This window comes from Rhea pennata, chromosome 2 (genome assembly GCF_028389875.1).
Source record: "Rhea pennata isolate bPtePen1 chromosome 2, bPtePen1.pri, whole genome shotgun sequence".
NCBI lineage: Eukaryota > Metazoa > Chordata > Aves > Rheiformes > Rheidae > Rhea > Rhea pennata.
Genome location: NC_084664.1, coordinates 147,324,458 through 147,340,721, shown reverse-complemented (window position 1 = coordinate 147,340,721; position 16,264 = coordinate 147,324,458). Strand labels below are relative to the sequence as shown.

At 32.7% G+C, this 16,264-nt stretch overlaps 1 protein-coding gene across 3 annotated transcripts in view; it reads left to right on the top strand.

Annotated features, from left to right (window-relative positions):
* CSMD3 (CUB and Sushi multiple domains 3) overlaps window positions 1-16,264 on the top strand; it is a 683,676-nt gene that overhangs the window by 589,517 nt on the left and 77,895 nt on the right. For all 3 annotated transcript variants that reach the window (XM_062568389.1, XM_062568388.1, XM_062568387.1), the window contains 6 exons: window positions 954-1,099; window positions 4,181-4,261; window positions 5,575-5,688; window positions 12,033-12,221; window positions 12,622-12,768; window positions 15,196-15,384. In XM_062568389.1, coding sequence (XP_062424373.1) covers window positions 954-1,099; window positions 4,181-4,261; window positions 5,575-5,688; window positions 12,033-12,221; window positions 12,622-12,768; window positions 15,196-15,384 — 866 coding nt within the window. The remainder of the gene's footprint in view (window positions 1-953; window positions 1,100-4,180; window positions 4,262-5,574; window positions 5,689-12,032; window positions 12,222-12,621; window positions 12,769-15,195; window positions 15,385-16,264) is intronic.

Genomic DNA, 16,264 nt, shown 5'->3' with positions numbered 1-16,264 from the left:
TTATATGAATGATTTATTGAGCTAATGAAACACAATCATTTATATAAACTGCATGGAGCATCGCTCTCAACAATAAATTTATTAAGAAAATTCTACAGTACTCAGAAAAATGCATATTAAATGGAGTTTCATATGTCTGTGCAATTATAAAATAGAAAAATTAACATTAGAAAATTTAATTGTGAAAAAGCTAGATAAAAATGCAATTGAAAATTTCTTTTGAATTATAAATTAAATTTTACAATTCAAAATTACAGAATTACTTTCTGTAATTAAAGCTCTTAAAATAAAAATTATAAATAAATTCTGTATTCATAAATGCCTGTATACAGATTTCAAGCAGGATCTTGCATTCAGTAGAGAATACGCATTTTTATTTTCAGGAAAGCCAATATTCAGTCATTATCTTGTAAAATAAAAGATATTCATGTCTTAATTTTTCCTAGCAATAACATATCCAAAAGAATGGGGAAGATGAACAGCGTTAGGTTTATTTCTTTCTAATATCCGTATTTAAAAACTTGGACATGTAAACGTGAGGAGGGTTTCTGGCAATATGAGGAAGGAGTATCACAAATCCAATCATATTGAGGTTGCTGGAATTTTCAGAATTTCAGAAATATGAGACTGTTACTTCCAAAAGGTGGTAAAAATGGAGGATCTTGCATTTTAATAAATTTTGATGACTCTCTAAGCAACTAATTCTTATACTTTAGTCCACATGCTGAATTGCAAAAGAGTTGCAGTCCTTAATGTCTTTCTTATCTGATTTTAGATGATTTAAGACTTTAAAACCTAAAGTAACCTAAAGAAAATTTACTACTTTGAAATAAAAACTCATGCCTTCTGGACAAACAAATAATCCCTCTGCTCTGAGAACATTTTCTTCAATATTCTGATACAATATTATACAATTTTTCTGTAGTTTATTTTTTTATATCTGTTTTTCCTAGGGATGGACCAGATCAAACTTCTCCTCAGATTGGACAGTTCAGTGGCAACACTGCATTAGAATCAGTCTACAGCACTTCCAATCAGATTCTCATCAAATTCCACAGCGACTTTACTACCAGTGGCTTCTTTGTACTTAGTTATCATGGTAAGTGTAACAAATAATTTTTTCATTATCTATACTGATTACTGTAGGAGTAAAACTTGGAAAAAAATACTTTAATTACTTTTTTAAGAATTGGTAGTATTACAATGTATGACCAACATTAGAGTAATGTGAACTTATGAAAGACTAATGAGAATGACCAAAACAGACTTTTTTCTTAACCACTAATACTCAAGCAAACAAGAGAGCATTGTGAAGAGACTGTCCATAAGCAAAGATCTTGCAGTTCTAATAACATATTTTCTAACTACTAACAACATTTTTAAAATTCTGTGTAGATATTTGTGAGTGGCATTCTACTTCTCTGAGGTATTCAGATACTACGAGGAAAATACTCTTCTTCCAGAGTTGCCAATGATAGTGAACTATATTTTACAGCTAACGTTGAACTGTTGCTAAATGAAATGTTTTTGAAAGTCAGATTGGAAAATGAGTTTACAGTTTATTTTGACTGAATGCTTAAATTCTAACACACTGAATTATACTTCACAGAACCACAGAATGAATGATTGAGATTGGAAGAGACTTCTGGAGCACGTTTTGCAGTCATTCACTTATTCTTGTCCAAGTGTCTCTTCCATTCCTATCATTACAGTGGGACAGATTCAGCAGGAAGAGTGCCTTTAGGTGCTCAGGCAACATAGACAGCAGTCTGTCTTCTGGATCCTGATCAGCTTTTGGGACTAGAGTTCTATCTTTTTAACTGAATAAAGACTAAGGTGCACATAAATGAAAAGAGATGGGAGGATTAGAGGAACTTTACTGTAAACAACAACAAAGCCCGCAATGAAGAAACAGCAGCAACAGCATCCAAATTGCTGATTTGACTGACCGTGGTTTTTCAGAATTTCAGTTCCAGATCTAGTTATCTAAATTACATGTTGCAGTTTGTGAAGAACAAACTGACTCTTTGCCTTTATTGATATATGAGTATGACCAACCACATCTAAAAATGTTTGTAGCTAGTAATAATGTGTCTCTAGAGAACTTGCTGGCCTTGTACTCTCTTTGTTCTGATGCTGTGCAAACTGATTCTCTGTTAAGAAATAGAGCTATATATCTTCTGCACAAACACAGTCTTTGCTTGCAATGACGATGCAAACTGAATAGTAAAAAAAAAAAGTTATTCTTGAAAGAAACTTAAACACTTGGATTGATGTTCTCAACATAAACAAATACACGTATCCTATAGCCTGTGATTCTTCATATCAACTACATACTGTTTAGGGCAAGGAGAGGGTGAGAGGAATCAAATTTATTTAAAACAAATAATTTGGAGATTAAAATGAGTGATACCCCTTAAATGAGAGACATTTGAGATAAATTACATGAATACTTTACTGAAGCCATTTTTAATTATGTTGGTGATTTTAATATATATTTTTTTTTTAGTAATGCAAATACCACAGCTGTTCCATGTTTGCTTGGTGTACTTTCTTTTAAATTACTTTATCCTAAAGCAGGCCGACAGCTATGTGACTCACTAATTTAATTGCTCCTTTACTATACAGTAGACAAAAAGGAGTGAAGTGGTGACTCAGTACCAAGAAGAGATGTTGTCTGGGCAAAATATAAATATTTGTGTTCAATCAAAATAAGCCAGATCCTTTTTTCACTACAGAATCTTAGGACAGGATGTAGCAAAGATGTGTGAAATAGAAACAAAGTCATCATCTGCCTTTTAAATGGCTATTTCCTAGCTAATGAGAGATGGTAGGAAACAATGATATCTAAGAACTTAGTATCGGTGAAAACCAAGAATGCTTGAACCATTGACCAACCTGAGTATGTGCCTTAAAACCACAGTCAGTTAAAACATTTCAGAACGATAAGCCCCATTTCTGTCCTAATTGCATTAAAACTGAAGGGAATTTCAGTTATGTCCAAACACAAGCCTATGCTGATGCAAGCAACGTGATTCTCTATAAAAAAAATAGAGCTATATATCTTCTGTAGACTCGATACTTGTATTTTTATCATATGCTTCACCCAATTTTTTTGCCTGGCCATTGCATATGTATGTTAAAACTTATTAAAAATTATTTCAAGTGAAACTTCAAAAGAGAAATTTTAAGAAAGAAGTGCAACTTTCTATTGCTTTTCCTTGAATAAATCATTTTAGAGTGACTGTTTAAAATTATTTCTTAATGTATTCGTCTATGTCTTAATAACTTATTTAAGCCTGACGTATCTCACGATCAAGGGGAAGAAATGTGATTATAAAACTCTAGTGTACATTCCAAATTTTTGAAAAATAATATAATTATTGTTCCTTTAAAATTAGTGAAAAATATCTATTGACTTGAATGCAATTGATTTTTTTACATGAAGTATGGCACTTTTTATGTCAATATGAAGCAAAATCTCTTTTGTTTTCATCAAGTAATGTTAAAAAAATAGTTAGATAAGAATATTTTGCTCTCCTGTCTAAGGAAAGTGGTAAGTTAATAGGACACTCAAATAGTCTTAGCCGGATTTGTATCTGAAACATAATGATTAGAAACTAACTCCTTTAAGCTTCTAATTTGTTAATTCCAGAAGAATCAGTTCTCTTTGATCTTATCTACAGGTGATCACCTGTCTGTCTTCCACTTCCATTCATTTACTAGGAAATTTCACATTTGAAGTACTTCTGTCCATATACCTCTGGGTGCACTAATTTGTCTTTTAAAACTTATCTTCTTTATGAGTAGTGTCAGGAGAGGAATTGTTCAGGAGTAAAAAATATATTGAGGATAGCTTTTGTAAAAAGAAGAAATCAATTGCATAAATCAAAAAAACTCTTGCGCTTTTTCGATGTTTACTTCAGTGAGAAAATTTGTAACTACTTCTAGGCTTCATAGGGTATTTATGTAGGGAATTTTGACATTAGAATTAATTATTTAAGATTGTGAATCCAACTTCCAGTTTTTCATTCTTGGCTCATATTTTTTTTATTCTGTTGAAATTTCTAAAGTGTTCATTTTTATCATGTTAACTTGAATATTAACTCAGTCATATTTGTATGACTATGCTAACTGTGGAAGCATGGGAATATTAACTATGCTTTCTTCTGTTTTATAGCCTACCAGCTTCGGGTCTGCCAACCTCCAACAAATATACCAAATGCTGAAATTTTGACTGAAGATGATGAATTTGAAATAGGTAATGTGAGAAAAAATGAAAGCGATATCTAGTTCAGAAAAAGGACTGCTATGAACAGAAATTTCTTATTTTTCAAGATGCAAATCGTGACTGGAATATATTTATATTTAAAAATACGACATCTATGAAATCATTGCTCCTCCCTAGACTTCCTGAGCACTTTCAGAGGTCATATCTGAGTATCTCAGTAACTCCTTTCCAATGAAGTGCATTTTCAAATACATTTTTCATAAGGCTTAATATAAAACATGCAGTCTTACAGTGAAAGTTAAGAGTATTTTAATACGTATGTGCATGTATATATGTGTGTATGTACCTGTATAACTATAATAAATTAGATAATTGGAATTAATTGGAATTTTAGCAAAAGCAGCAATGAAATTTTTTTGTATTATCAATGACATTCTTAGTTAGAATATTTATAGTAAATTTATTTTCTGCTTAATAAAAGAGTATTGTTGACAATGGTATATTTTGCACCAGAATTACAGTTTTGTGAAATGAAAGAGTAACAACAAATTTGTAGAATTTAGGAGAATCCAGGAGGGGATGACATTCTGACTTTACAAGATATGTTAATAACATTACTTAGCCACCTAATCTTCAAAGAAATACCGACTTTCTGTTTTGCCTCAGTGTGTATCTGTGTTGGATCAGATATTTGACTGTATGTGTCTGCTTACATTATGGCAAGAATTTCAATTTATTCTTAACCTATATCTATACTTTTTATATATATATACTTTTTTATATTTGATGGAAAACAGAAAAAGACTTTCACCTATATTTTTCTTTTCTACTCTGTAAACTAAACCAGCGAAACTGCTGGGCCACACACATTTTTCGCTTTGTGACTGTATAGAACTACATGAATACTTTATTAATTAACAAAATTTCTTATTCTGACCATGCCAAATTCAGTTATCATCAATTAAATGTATTTCATATTGGTTTTTTTCCCCTCAAGACTGTAGGAAATACTGACTTGATCTTGTCTTTTTATTTGGTTCGACAATGATTATCCAATGAATTATATCAGTTAAAGCTTATGGACACATGGCTTACCTAGCATCAGTCAAAATCAGGCAAATTATTCAGCTAATATTGTGGTGGAAGACAGTGATAGGTGCAACATAGTGTGTGATACAAAACTCATTTACCACAACGTTTGCTTAGACTAATCAAAGTTGTTTATGCCAGAGGTCATTTCACCTATTATATATGTCAGCAAAGAGTTTCATTAATCAATAGTGTTTTCAGAGTGAAAAGTCCTAGATAATTACTATTTAATGGTATTCTTTTTTATCAAACAGGAGACATAATAAGGTACCAGTGTCAACCAGGCTTTACATTGGTTGGTAATGAGATTCTGACCTGTCGATTAGGAGAAAGACTTCAGATGGATGGAGCACCACCTACTTGTCAAGGTTTGTCCTCCTCTTTGTCAGACCAGCCAAATGACGATTCCAGAACTACCCTTCACTTTCTATTTACATAAACTGGCACATTTAAAATATTTCAGACCTATTGACACTTTCAATATTATCACTGTTTGTTACAGTGAATATATGTCAAATATTGATGCAAAACCATTATTAACGTTTTAACGCATTTGTTTTAGGTTTAAAGGGCTACTGCTCTATTTTGTGAAAACATTGTGTACTTTCACAATTCATATTCTAGGAGGGAGGTTAAAATAAATGTGTGCACATGAGCTAGTTTTTGTCATTTTCTCTAGAATGTAGCAGTATGAAAATTCAAGTGAAAATTTAAAAAATGCTGAATTACAACATAGCTCATATTTGGATGAGGAAGATCATGAAATTTTATTGTTTTAAAGTTCAATTTGAAGTGTTTTCCATTTTTATTCAGTGTACGCTAAAGAATGATGTTTCTATGTACATATATGTGTGTGTTTTTACATTTTCCACCTTTGCTTGCAAATTTTGAGTAGAGAGATATGCCACTACTTCACTGTTGAGGTTAAAACAAGATTACAATCTTGACAACCACCAACATCTCAGAGTTTAAACCAGTTCTTACTAAGTTGACATATGATGTGTTATGCTAGAGTAGAATTTTTCTGTACCTTTTGAAGAAAATGTGAGAGTTTTCCTTTTATGGAGTATTGACTAGGGAGCTAATGGAGGTAAAGCTTCCAACAGTTTATATCAGAAATTAGAATCTTTTCTTAATTTCAAAATGATGGGCATGTGTCCATGGTTTCTGGCTATTTCATCCAAGTGTTAAAGAGAGATAAAATAGGACATATGTTTATGAACATTTATGACAAAGACAGAGACAAACAATTCAGGCTCAGAAAAGTATAATTTATGTAAATCAGAACCATTTTGTATCCTACTTGCTGTTATTATTCCTTCATGGTCCAGCTACTCTTGCCATTAATATTATACCATCTACGAAAAGTTTAAAGTACTTTCCCAAATCAGTTTGTAATAGGTACAATTACTTACATTTATTAAATGAAAATTGCTGGTGTCTGGGTTTGCTGCCTATCAGATGATGTTCTCTTTTGCAACAATTTGAGGTAATCAGCATGTCTAGAAAACACTCATGATAAAAGATTGATTTAGTAATAGTAGTAAGTTAATTGTGAGTGAATCTACTATATTTACAAGTAAAATTTTATTTTTTTACAGTTTCTTGATAATTTTAAAAGTTTCAGAGTAATTCACAATTTAGTTATTATGAATTTAGGCATTAATATACTCTTTTTACAATGTAATTATAACTGTAGTGTTTAGCTCAGAGTTTTCAGCTGAGAGTTGAAAAATAACTGTCTTACAAATATCCTTTTCCTACATACCTGAAAAATTGGAAGGAACAGCTATTACTGCTGAATAAACTATTTTCCCCTGTTTTTATTCACAAAACAATGCAGAAGTCCTTGACAGGGCAAAAGGCAATGGACACAAACGGAAACGCAGGAAATTCTATCTGAACATAATATACATATGTATATATATATACACATATATATACATATATATACAATTCTAAGAGTGAATGAACACTGTTTGCCCGGAGAAGCTGTAGAGACTCCATCTTTGGAGTTATTCAGAATCCAGCTGGACACAGTCCCAGGGATGGTCCTGACCCTGCTTGAGTTGGGCAAGATGATCTCCAGAGGTGCCTTCCAACCTCAATTTTGTAATTCTGTGGAAAGTCAACATACTGCCTAACATTATGTCTAGTCCTTAAAAATGCGGAGTGATCTTGAACTGTGAGTTTCAATAAGAACTTTAAAATTCATTTTTCTGAAAATCTGTGGATTTATTTAGAAAACATTGTATTTGGGAAGAACACCCTATATCCCCAGTTTAAATGAAGAACCAAACTTTGCAGGTACGAAAGCTTTAATGGGTTGAAGAAAATTAGGAACCCTCTGGGAACTCTTTAAATTAAAGTGCTGTAATAATAGATGAAGCAAATAGAGGTAAATGTGCTGATCCTGAGGCACTCTCTCAACACGTGTTGATAAAATCATATATACATTCACTGCAAAACCCAAGACAAAAAACCAGGAATGACAACTTTCATTACCCTAGTCAAATTCTAGTCTATCACATAGAAATGGTAAATGTCGGATGAAATACTAAATACTAAACCAGGGCTCTTATCATTTTCAGTCTAAAGCTGAATCAAATTAGCATAATCTTCATAATTAGTGGGATCATTGACCATTCAAACAGGCCAACTTGAATAAGAAGGAACATTATTATCCTTTATATTTATTTATTTAATATTTAAATTTTAAAATATGTAATCTAAATTTCAGTGTCCAAAGGAATACTTATAGATAGCTTTGTGAATCTGGAGGTAGCAAAATTATATACCTAAATGTATGACATTCATGATTTTGCTATGCTACACTAACCATGCTATTTATAAACTTCATATAATACTACTTTATAATACTTCAATTATGCAGGCTATAACTCACTACCTAAGAGTCACTCTGTAGGAATAAACTGCTCTTCTGTTGGTTCATGTTTATATTAATTTATTTCTTGATCTTTCAAGAAGCAGAGCATGTTTTAGCATTAGACTTCATTGAGTAATTTTCTATTGCCTTTAGCCTTGTGCATACATTAGAAATTTTAGTCAGTGTCTAGTGAGTTTCTGCTGAATTTTGGTTCAATTTTTAATTTGATTTAGACTGAAGTAAATTAATAATTACATTCAATAGGCTTTCTTTTAAATCTGAATAGTGTTACTGAACAGAATTTAAATGAAAGTATTTTTGAATCTAATGTGTTGCAGTAAAGACATAATTGTCAACAACTAGGTACCACTAAATGAAAATACTGAAACAAAGTCTATTTCAGATTGTATTTGCTAGTGAAGGTTAGTTTACACTCAGATGCAGTATTATCATTTCAAATTATATTGACTTAAATTTTCTTATGTATATCAGTTAGATAAGCATTTCTTAAATTTATTTTAGGTTTCCTCCTTTAGATCAGTAAATAATCACTAATTTCTACAAGCTTATGCAAATGTCTATCATCTTCTGTTAAAATAGAGTATCTCCCATATCCATCATCTAGCTTTGCCTTTCCTTTTCCTTGACATTAAATTCTACTTTCAGGATAAAATGAAAGACTTAGAGTAAGAGGATTCGAACTTTATTTTACATTATAATTATGAGATCCTAAGAAAATTCTTGGTGATGACTCTCAGCTATCTCAGCTACATTAGCTTGGATGTATAAAATAACTTAGCTACCTGATTCCCAGGGGAGTTCATTGTACAGAATTAGATCTTTAAGTTCTCTATAAACTTCATGAGGGACACTTAGAAAGGGATCCTAAAATGGAGAGCACTTCTCAAAGCAGGATCATGTGGAGATAGCAAAATTAGCTGTAAATACACTTCTGCAGCCAGAGAACAGTGCTCTTCCCGACCTATATCTCTCTTTCACCCTGTCTCTCTCGTTCCCTCTCTCTCTCTCTCTCTCTCTGTATGTGTATATACATATATTTGCATAAATACATATATAAAAGCTTGAGAGGATTGATTCTTTCATCTGCTTGAGAGGATCAGTTCTTTCATCGGGTGAAGTCTGTATAACTACTGGCCCAGTGTGATTTTGACAGCCAGATTATAGGCATATAAACTTTGCTTATTCTCTAGTAGAGTAGAATTGTTATAGTCAATCTCTTCTTGATTAACCGAGAGAAAAACAGGGAGTGAGAAACAACTTTTTTTTTTTTCTTTTAACGTAACAATTAGAGATAATTCTGAAAATGACATTTTAAAATATATGGTCAGATTCCTATCTCTTACGTTGGTTTCATTTATGAAAAAAGATTGCTATTGCTTTCTTTACTTTTGTGTGATCTCTTTCTCTCTCTATAGTCAAATGACTTAGTCTTCATAAAAGTCTGATTTTCATGTTTAATAAGACTGCATTATTTTCAATATTTCTGAGAAATCTGAGATCTCATTATTTTTCTTTCTCACTGTGGGAGCTTAGTACTTTCACTTTCATATAAGTGCTAGTTGTGAACGTAAATGCCAGATTTTAAGGCTTCTGTTAGGCACTGTTCAGCCCTGAATATATGGTAGATAGCTGATTCATATATCCTTAAGCAAAAGTAATTATTGAAAGAAGTCTCAATAGCATAGTAATATAAGCTATTTTTATTTTATTTATCAAAATCTCATGATAATGCTACAGTAAAGGACCTTTCAGTCTAAGTAAAGATGCTCAGAGTGTAGATAAACCTCATCTGTCTGACAAAATAAAACAATTCTAAGATATTAAGCTAAATCCAGTACTTCAAGCACAGAAGACTTGGTAGTTAATATCAACTTCAGTTCTGGGCTGGATCGCGAAGAAACTGTGTCCATTAGCCTGAACAGAGCTCCGTGCAAATACAGGTTTACAACTTCAAACACTTCTTTGTTCTGATGTTTATTGTTCTATGTAGACCTACTGAATCAGAATTAAATCAAAAGCAAGCCTCTGTCATACTCTTCTTCATGATTTTTTAACCCCATTTTGCTGAATTTCAGCAATAGTGATATTATTTTTTTCATAAACTACTATTTACTGAGTTAACACCCTCTATCCCTCCTTGAACTATGACGATTAATACAGCTAGAGTTGTTTTATATTTTCCAGTACAGCTGTAGGTGGGAGATGAATAACTGCAGACTGTGGTGTCGAAAATAAGAAAAACAACTCTTTCTGGAGTTGTTGAATGAGATGAAAGTAATATCTACTGAACAAACCAGCAGGAATGGAGCAAGTGTCTTCTTTCATCCCTGCAGGAGACACTCTCATCTTGTGGGGTCCAGCCTTTCCCAACAATATTTTAGAGATCAGGATAACACGTTCCCTTTCTTCTTTCCTAGAGTTGAATTTGGGAAAAAATGATGTCAGCTATTAAGAAGTTGAGATTTTTAGGGTTCATTTCTTTAAATTTCTTCTTCAGCTGAGTTAAAGCTACTCATCTGGTAAATTATCTGTCCTCGTGTTAGAAGGAGGAAAATAACAGGTCATCTGAACTTGAGAGTCCCCTGTACCAGAAATGTGAAAATGTAACTAAAAATCACTGATAGACACATCTAATAAAAAAGGAAGTGATCTATAGATGTAAATTCAGTATGTGCATAACATATGTTACAGTTACACATCTGTTGATAATGAAGAATATGGAGTTAAAAAAATAAATATGCCAGGTTGTTATTTGGATTTTTTTAGATGGGGCAGAACTCACCTATATTTTTCCTCCTAATTTGATCTTTATTTACTCAGAAGTGTTTATCATACAATGACCTGCTGTACATATTTTTAAAAGGAAGAAAGTAGATGAGTTACCTAAAGTCAGCCTGAGAGTCTGTAGCACATTCAGGAATAGAACATCAATGTCTTGACTGCTAGTCCTAGACTTTGTTTATGAGAAGCTCTTCTCTTCTTCTTCATCTGGTAAGAGATAGGAAAGAAATAGCACTATGTTGTGTATGGAGCCTGAGAAACAGAATTTCAAATGTTGGTTATTGCAAGTATAGGCAATAAACAAGCATTATGTGAGGTTTCTTTGGATCCAAAAGCAAGACAGCTTCAATAGCACAGTTCTACTTTCTGTCTAATTAGCCCTGCTGAGAGGCTGGGCTAATTAGTCATGATAAAATGTCACCCTGAAGTCTGTCTGTTATTTTCTAGGCCAAAGGCAGAATGTCTGACTAGTGCCGCATTGTACAATGTAGATATATCAATGTTCTTGGAGCTTGCTTCAGGATTTCAAAATTTAGGTGCCACCTTGCTTTATACAGACAGATTGTACGAGAGATTGACTACTTTGTATTTGGAGTCTGACAAATGAATATCACATAGTGTCTTCAACTTTGGCTTTCAGTCCAAACTTTTCCTGCAACTATTGCTGATGGTAGTATTAAAAAAAAAAAAAAAACAAAAGGCTGTGGTTCATTTTTTGAATAATGTAACAATTTGGTTTTTAAGAGCAGTCTAAAACGACAACATATCTTCTAGACAATTTTATAGACAATGAAAGAAGAAAAATGGCGTTGAGTCAATAACTTCTGAAGGCTACATGTTTATTTTCAAGGTATATGTTATTTTAGATTTTTTTTTCTATAACTGTTTTTTTCCTTAAGTGTCAGTCTTTCTATATTTTTGGCAATAAAATGAACAATGTAGATATAAAACCAAAACCTTACCAATCACATAACACTTAAAAATAGTGCACTTGGATTTTTAAACAATCCATCTATTTCACAGTGCTCTGTCCAGCCAATGAGATGCGTCTGGATTCAACGGGAGTCATACTGAGCCCTGGTTATCCTGACAGCTATCCAAACCTGCAGATGTGTGCTTGGACCATTACTGTGGAAAAGGGTTATAATATCAGCATGTTCTTTGAATTCTTCCAGACAGAAAAGGAATTTGATATACTTGAGGTGTTTGATGGTAACTATAGGATGAACAACTTTGGATGATACTTTTTATATTTATGTGTATTTTTACATTCCATCTGTGTTGCCACTATCAAATCACATTATGCATACAATAATTGATTTAAGTATAAAAACAGTTAAATAAGCACATCTTTGTTATGCTAAAAAGAATTGTTGGATTATATTGTGTTTCAAGATTGTAATGCATTAGTTATGTTTAAAAACAATTTTGTTTCAGAACAAATATACATTCTGTAATGTATATCATATAATGTCAACTTTCATTTTTAAATGTGATTAATTTATCATTTGGTTGAAGGATGTATTTAAAATATATTAATTGTATACCTATAATTTATTGTATGTGGTTTTAAACTTTGTAACTCCTTTTTTCTTTTCTTGCTTGTGTCAAGGACCAAATAGTCATAGCCCATTGCTCATTTCTCTCAGTGGGGATTATTCATCTTCTCTAAATATAACTAGCAATGGCCATGAGGTATTTCTACGGTGGTCAGCGGATCATGGCACGAATAAAAAAGGGTTCAGGATAAGATATATAGGTATGTGAATTAAATTTTTTTAATGTGTATAAAATCTCAATATGGAACATACTTTTTTGTGTGAAAAGGAAAGCTATATTTTGTGACATCAGCTACCCAAACTGAAAGGAAATTCAGTTTGCTTTATACACAAACCCAATGATACTGATCTTTTGTAAAAAAAATATATATATAATGTAGGCAGCACAAGTACTCTGTAGAGATTTAAGAAATAGTTTCGCAAAACTTTTAAATGACATAAGCCAGCACCTTTACTGAAAGAATCAGTCTCATGCTTCTGCCACTCATTCCTCATTTCCTTCCATGCGTGTGCCACCGTCCTTCTTACTGGATCATTATGCAGTTCAACTTAAACACTTCTGCTGGGTCAGAGAAGGAGGTAGCAACTAGGCAAGAATGAACAACTGTAAGATGGAAAAGTATGAGGCCCTGAAGGACTGAACCCTTTAATTCAAAGTTCAAAAGAAGCAGCAAACAGATTAATAATATTCCTCACTCAAACTAAGCTAAATCTGTTGTCATTTTTAGAAATTTCATAAAATATATATTTGAATTCTGTAGCACGACTGAAGATACAAAATATAGCATGAAAAGTACTGGGGATAGTAGCTCCAGAATAGTTTGCAGTACTGGTGAAGTTAGTGGCATGACACAATTTCACTTTACAAAATGGAGAAGGCAGTAGAGAGTAGTATGAAATTTTTTGTGCTGTGTTTTTTTTTTTTTTTTTTTTTTTCTCATTCAATTTTGGTTACTTCACTATTGTAGGAAAATAATTAGGCTTGGTACAAACATCTGTGAAATAAAGTATCAGTGTCATCTTTCCCTGTAGGAGAACACAGTTTTCTGAGAGATAAAGTATGTTTACTGTGTAGTTAGATAAAATTCACTGTTGGCTAGACACAAAACATTACACTGTGCTTATTTTCTCTGCCTGTAGTATCTGTGGGATCCTTTAAAAGTAAGAAGAGAAATCTCTTAATATTCTTTACAGGCAGCATAACAAGAATATTGAGACTTAGACAGGAAATCCTAGCTAGGGAGTGGTCTGTATCACGCAGAAAACACCAGTATAATTCCTCATACATTAAAGGAGTAGAGATGGCTCTATCTCTACCTTTTTCCACAGATATGAGGAATGATTTGGGGTAAAGAAGAAAACATTTCCACAGTATGTACTCTGAAAGGTCTGCCAGTATTTTAGCTTCTGCTACTTGCTTTAATAGAGTAAATAAACAGCCATATGACTCAGTCCTGACCAGAGGAAGCTTTTACCAGTGAAAACCATTGCACTGAGGTAAATAAATAGTGGGATGTGGAAAGGCTGAGAGATTGAGCCAAGCAGCAATTCTCTGTTTCACTGCGGACTGGAACAGAGTGAGGTTCTCCCCAGTTACCAACATTCCTTTAAAGCATGAAGGGAGAACTTGGGAAACAAATTCTCGCTGAGTTTACTGTCCTGTGAAATGAAGAAGTAGCATCTTAGCCAACCCATTTTGACTCCTCTTTGACTAAAAAAGATCAGAAACTAAGTTAAATTATTAAACAAACAAAATTTATTTTAAACTAGGTAGCAGATTGTAAGACCCTTCTAGTCTACTCCATTGGCAAGCTAGACCAAACCAAGCGACTTCAGTCTCATGGACTTAATGAGCAAGAGTAGTTAACAATATATGCGTAATGACAGGATAATATTTAAGCATTCTTTAATGTTATGTAGACTTAAGGCACATACATTATTTCAGGTTAAAACAACTCTATCTCTCAATGATCTTTTTGCCTTTATAAAGATTTCTAGTTTTGTTTTGTTTTTTCTCATAGTATCCAGATAAGGGTTTCTCAGATTCTAAATAAATCACAAAGAAAAAAAAAAAAAAAAAAGCAGATTCAGTGTTTTTGCTACAGATTTTAGTAGTACTCATAGATACAATTAAAGTCTATCCTAACTTTTCCGAGTTCACTTTCAGTTCACAGGATCATAAAACTTAAAAGAAATAACTCTGTTAGGATCAGAAAAAAAAAGAAAAGAAAAGAGAGGGGTTATGTGTAGGATGCCCCTAACAGTTCCTTCTTCAGAACATTTTGTATACTGTAGAAACTTATGAGATTGCATTACATTTCATCATTGACTAAAATTCTCTGTGTTATTCAGTTTAAAAAACAAGATGGTAAAATGCAGTTGTACAAGTGGGCTATCACCTTTCACTTCCTCTCAAAGTACTAAACCCTGAAGCCTTTACAAGGCCCTGTTCTCTCACCTTTATACTCAGGGTTTGATGAGTGCATGATTAGGGCACAAAATACAACTTTCAGTTATATATTTCTCATCTCCTTTTCAGATATCCAGTGAGTTCAATAAGTGTTTGTCAAGAAGTGTCATCTGGCTCCTAAATGCATCTTTTATTTATTTATTATTTGTGTTTAAAGCTCTCTATTGTAGTACTCCAGAGTCCCCGCCACACGGTTTCATTGTCAGCCAGACGGGCGGACAGCTCAACAGTATGGTCCGCTGGGCTTGTGATCGAGGTTTTCGGCTCGTTGGGAAAAGTACTGCTGTATGCAAGAAGTCTCCATATGGTTATTACTCCTGGGATGTTCCAGTCCCAGCTTGTCAAGGTAATTGTTTTAGTATAAAATAATAGGCACTTGCAATTGTTTTTCCTTTTCTAACATAAGCCATCACTTTTCTGCCTTTAGATGAATATGAGGTAGTATGAGGTTTAATGTTCATACCGCTGTATGCAAATGCACACTAAACCTTACCAAATAAATGCATTTTCAACAAGTAGTAGTTTAACAGAATCTGCTAAGGCTGGCAAGTAACAAAGATATTTTACATCACTGTGAGAAAAAAATACAAGTTTAAAATATAAAGACACTCAAAATACTCTTTAACACTTAGTATTTAGTAAAGTTCATTTAGTTTGTCTTGTTTAGTTCTGCTTAAAACTTTTAATTTTACTTTTCACTCTAATTCACACTTTGATGTAATCCAAGAATGTGTAAAACAAGGAAGTCCAAGAACAGGATACATGCCAAAAGAAGCATTACTTTTGATGCCATTCTAATCTTCTGAGGTTTAAATGTCATGAGGCTTACTGTATATTTAGTTTCTTCTGCCTTATAAAATCAAAATATCTTTTCCCTAGCAAGAAAAATTAAATAACTACTTAATGTTCATTAAAATTGTATTCTGTTTCTTCCTTTCTTAAGAAGAATGCTTTTCTGCTTATAAATTGCACATACAGTTATCTTTAGTACATTGTTAGAACTTTATTCATGAAAAATTGCAGATGTGCGGTCTACATTTTATACAGTGTTATATAGACAGGAATTTCTTTTGTTCTCTTATATAAGCCAAGTAAAACACTGATTATATTTACTACTCAGATAAGGTATCTCAACTTTGCAAATTATATGTTCACAGAAGCAATAGACCTTCTTTAGGATATTGCAGCTAAGTATTTTGACTAGATACTTACAGACATTTCATTCC